Raw genomic sequence first — 5,266 nt, 5'->3', positions numbered from 1 at the left:
AGGACCGGATATATTTATCTCCTTGTTTTTCCTTCCCAAAACTAAGGTATTTAAACAGAACAATATAGGGGTCAGTGCAAGATACTTTCCATTTTAGACATAGAGGTAAAGAGGAAAAAGGATTTAAGGTTGGTACTAACTGCTTTTTTTCCAACCCACAGATGTAAATGTCTTATTCTGTTGACCTAGTTTCAAGTCAGAAAGCAATGCAAGACAATGATGCAGGGGCTGATAGAAATATTTATTCCCCACCTTTGGCATGAAAAATTCATTTAAGCGTTCACGATGCCCGTGCATCTATATAAACACTCTTAACTGTATAGGTGTATGTGCTTTGGGAGTGATGGAAACCAAGAATGCCCTGTCAGGGAATAATGGGAAATATATAAAGAACATTTCTAGGTCATGAGAGTCCATGTTCAAATTTCTTTTGCTGCCTACTTGCCTTCCCTTTTTTCCTTATGAGTGTCTGATTTTACTTGAGTTAGACTCTGGAAATTCTTACTTATACCAAAATATATTTTAGGCCAATATATATTATGTAGCTTTACTTACCAGGAAGAACCTATTGTCTTGTCATCAGAATTCAGAATGGTTTAGTGGGAGGAAGTAGTGTGAACCCTGATAGTTGGTTTTTCTTCTTTGTAATGCAAGTGCCTGATTTAAATTTTGATTGCCAAGGCATCCATTTCAGAGAGGCACCCACTTCCAAGATGCTATCTCAGGTAAACACAGTACCAGCCACACACCTGACTGGATAAGCCCCACACCTCCTTTGTTTTACAGATCTTGGGTGATTCTGACAATTGACCTTTTGGGCCACTTGTTTTTTTCTCTTGCTGTGCTTTAAATTCCCATTCTTATGTTTTAAATACACTGATAAAGAGTGAGCCTGAGATACCCTAGGCTCCACCCTCAACCCCAATAAAAACAGAAGCCCAGATCCCCACACAGTCCCCGGGCCTCACTTCTCTGTGTGGTCCCAGATTTGCCATGTGATTTCCAGGACTTGTAAGTATTAAACATTTTCTTTTTCTTTTTTTTTAATGCTTTTTAAAATTATGTTAGTCGCCATACAGTACATCCCTGGTTCTCTTTCAAAGTTTCCTGATGGTTTCTACTGAGGGCAGCCTGCAGTTAATCAGAAGAATCACAAGGGCCAGTCCAGTCACAACACTGGTTATCCATAGGCTGAGAGGAGCACACAAGTGGATTGACGGGGAGAGGGCAACAGATCAATGCCTATAGATTCTGGAAATGAGGAGTGATGATGAGTGGTATATAAAGTTATACTTTATGAAAGGTGAAAGGTGTAGCAATATCCAGAAACACTGACTGGACACCTGGAACAGAATATCAGTAAATTTCTCTGGAAAGAGCTATTAAATTAGACTATGGAAACAATTTTAAATTTGTTTTAAAACAGATTAAATTTGTGATTAATACTCTGTCACTTTGGTTTAAGCTTCTTTTTTTTTTTTTTAAGATTTTATTTATTTATTTGACAGAGAGAGAGACAGCCAGAGAGAGAGGGAACACAAGCAGGGGGAGTGAGAGAGGAAGAAGCAGGCTCCCAGCAAGCAGGAAGCCAGATGCAGGGCTCCATCCCTGCACCCTGGGATCAGGCCCTGAGCCAAAGGCAGATGTTAATGACTGAGCCACCCAGGTGCCTCTGGTTTAAGCTTCTATCACTAGCAGGGCATTTTGCAAATGAATTAAATCTGTACAGAACCCAAAACTTATTGTAATAATAAAGCCATTCTTACATGATTAAATTTATCTTTATGAAAAATAGAGCATACAGAAGATTATTTTATAGTAGGTACTATAGGGAAAATATTAAGACTTAGAATTAAGCATTGTCCAGAATTGTCAAGATTGGCTTACATTAAAGACAAAGCTGCAAAAGTGGGTAAATATTTAGAGCACAGGGAGATGCGGACTGAGGCAGATAGGTGATAATAGGGAAGAGTATATAAGTTTATAGACGAAATGCATTTTTTTAAAGTGCTAGAAGTTCTTTTAAAACAAGACCTCTAAGGTTTATATTCCTAGTATCGTTGTACATTTATCTGTGCTACATATATTTAAATTTATATTTTTGTAAATGATATATGACAGTTCTTTGAAGTGTATAATGTAAACTCATTGGTAAAGAATTTTTAAAGTGTATTGATGAACTCAGGTTTGCAGTTTTGGTCGTAGGGAACCTAGACATCCTAGTCTCCACATAATCAAGACTATCTTATTTTGACTATTTGTCTAAATTGGAGATTATTAACAAAGCGGAAATATTAGCTTAAAATCAAATCATTGGCATTAATTTGAAAACTGGAGCTTTCATCTGACTTAAGTGTTAATTTGGAAAGTCTTCATGTTAATACCTAAATTACATAAGAGGTTTCTGTGTTTCTCATGATTTAGGTTATGGATATTTTATCAAAGATGGAGTAAAGCTATCATGGTTAAAATAATCAACTTTAAAGTCATCCTATAGCTTTTACCTAGAATTTCTCAAAAAAAAAAAAATCTGACCCAGTTTTTTCTTGCTTTAATTTCTGCTTCATCTGAAATTAATATGTCTGCTCCAAACTTTATGTGTATTTTCTCTGAGGACTGTACATTATTTTACTTTGTTCTTTGGCTTTCTTTATCATATGGCCCTCTCTACTGCCTATACACATCTTTATAAAATTAACAGCTTTATCTCCACTTGTATAGGGCAGTTTAAATAATTTATCCTAATAGCCCAATCAATGTGTTTTACGGCTTTTGTCACATTAACATTTTATTGATTTATTTAGGAATCCTTTGCTTTCTCTTTTATGATGAGAATGTTTTGTTCGGTTAATATTTTTATAGTGATTTATGCATGTACATTCTGTTTTTATTCTTAGCGGTTACTTTTATGTTCTCCAAATAATAGTAATTAAACTATATTTCAATATTTTTAAAATATTCTGACACGTGGCACTTTTCTGTATGAAATCTGAGAAACAGGATGACCCTCAGGCTATTCCTTAGAAGAATCCTGCTATTCAGAGATTGTTAAGTGTGTCATGATTGGCTCCTATTTCTAGCCCTGTCTCCAACTTCCTAAAGCCCACATGCAAAAGACATTACCATATATTTTTTTTCTCAAGATATGATTTATTTAAAGTTCCATGATTTTTCATGTTTATTTTTCTGGAATATGTATATAGTTACCAATATTTAAATAAAATTGTTTAATAAAAATAGCTTCAGAAAAATAATGGCCAAACTTTGTCTTTTATATATGGACACCATTTGTCTATTAAAAAAGTAGGCAAGTATTAAGCACTAAAAAGTATTTGTTGTCTACAATGATAAATGAGTGAATAAACAAATAATACACACATAAAATTATCTATTTGGTTTAAACAATATTTATACCCATATTCCCTGGAAGTCAGAAAAATTGGTTGGTTGGCCATTGAAATGTACCTTGAGGAAAAAAGGCAAAAGAAATTAAGACAGTGACTCCAAAACATTTTCTTCTTTTATCTCCGTCTAGGAGGACCCACAGATTCTCTAAGATGATTAATGAGCATCCTAGCTTGATCCTGCTAATGCTGAACCAAACAGACCTGACCCCAGCCTCATTCATTCTTAATGGGATCCCAGGGCTGGAGGACATGCACGTGTGGATTTCCTTCCCGTTCTGCTCCATGTATGCTGTGGCTGTGATAGGGAATTGTGGGCTCCTCTACCTCATCTGCTGTGAGGACTCCTTGCACAGGCCCATGTACTACTTCTTGGCCATGCTTTCCCTTACTGACCTTGTCATATGCTCTAGTACAATTCCTAAAGCTCTCTGCATCTTCTGGCTCCATTTCAAAGAAATCAGCTTTAGTGGATGTCTGGTCCAGATGTTCTTCGTCCACACCTTCACAGGGATGGAGTCTGGGGTGCTCATGCTTATGGCCCTGGACCGCTATGTAGCCATCTGCTACCCATTGCGGTACTCAACTATCCTCACCAATCCTGTCATTGCAAAGGTTGGGCTTGCTACTTTCCTGAGAGGGGTGCTGCTCATCATTCCCTTCACTTTCCTCACCAAGCGCCTGCCCTACTGCAAAGGGAATGTAATTCCCCACACCTACTGTGACCACATGTCTGTAGCCAAGTTATCCTGTGGCAATATCAAGGTCAATGCCATCTACGGTCTGACGGTTGCCCTCCTGATTGGGGGCTTTGACATCCTGTGCATCACAATCTCCTACACCATGATCCTCCGGGCAGTGGTCAGCCTCTCTTCGGCAGATGCTCGACAGAAGGCCTTCAGCACCTGCACTGCCCACATCTGTGCCATTGTTTTCTCCTACAGTCCAGCCTTCTTCTCCTTCTTTTCCCACCGCTTTGGGGGCCACACGATCCCTCCATCTTGCCACATCATTGTGGCCAATGTTTATCTGCTCTTGCCTCCCACCATGAACCCTATTGTCTATGGGGTGAAAACCAAGCAGATACGAGACTGTGTCATAAGGACTGTTTCAGGTTCTAAGGACATAAAATCCCAGACCAAATGAAAGGGATATTTGCCTGAGTTGGAATGCAAGGGAAAGAATGTTTCTCTCTGTCTGTTTAGCAAGAGAATTTCCAAGAATAGGTATATAGATTTTTCCAGGTAAACGTGATGAAAGTAGTTCAGTCCCATTAAATTTTCTGCAGAATACCAAAGTAATTTTTTCATGCCTTGTCACCCTCCATATGAGGTTTTCACCTCCAGGTTTTCTGTGTAACTTTACTTCCAGGACTCAGTAATATTAGGTTCCAAGAAAGAAAAGTACTAATGAGAAGCTGGGGCAATTATCCAGAAAATTGAATCAAGTGAAACTAATGATCTGGGGTTAGACGACCCAAATTGTTCTATTTTTTTTTTAATTGTAAATGGAATTTCTAGATGGATAACTATAATTTAACCCTGGAAAAAATATATTATATAGTCTCATTATTCACAAAAATCCTGTTTTCTTCGCAACTTCGAAAGATGAAACTAGAAAGTCTTTTGTGTATGAAGTGTAAGCCTCTGGGGTCCTATGAGAACCTTGGTGACCCTGTACCTGACTGGGTCTGTTCTAGCATGAGACATTCAGGTAATTGCTTCCTTCCCAATTGGTGGGCTGTCTTTCGTCTTCAAGGTGGCTTTCAAAAAATGCACAGTTTGGAAGGAGCTATGAGTAACATTATGACACTTTTGAAATATATATAATGACAGATATTAATGACCACTACAAAATACAAT

At 37.8% G+C, this 5,266-nt stretch overlaps 1 protein-coding gene across 1 annotated transcript; it reads left to right on the top strand.

Moving 5' to 3' along the window:
- Window positions 1-3,590: 3,590 nt before the first annotated feature.
- Window positions 3,591-4,550, top strand: LOC123782709 (olfactory receptor 52N4-like). The gene has a single exon (XM_045782982.2). It carries the CDS (start codon window positions 3,591-3,593, stop codon window positions 4,548-4,550), a length of 960 nt encoding a protein of 319 aa, XP_045638938.2.
- Window positions 4,551-5,266: the final 716 nt, after the last annotated feature.

Source organism: Ursus americanus, chromosome 16 (assembly GCF_024610735.1).
Source record: "Ursus americanus isolate L20-20 chromosome 16, mUrsAme1.1.p, whole genome shotgun sequence".
In the NCBI taxonomy this organism is placed as follows: domain Eukaryota; kingdom Metazoa; phylum Chordata; class Mammalia; order Carnivora; family Ursidae; genus Ursus; species Ursus americanus.
The sequence above is the reverse complement of the archived record's forward strand: the minus strand, read 5'-3'. Positions and strand labels throughout refer to the sequence as shown.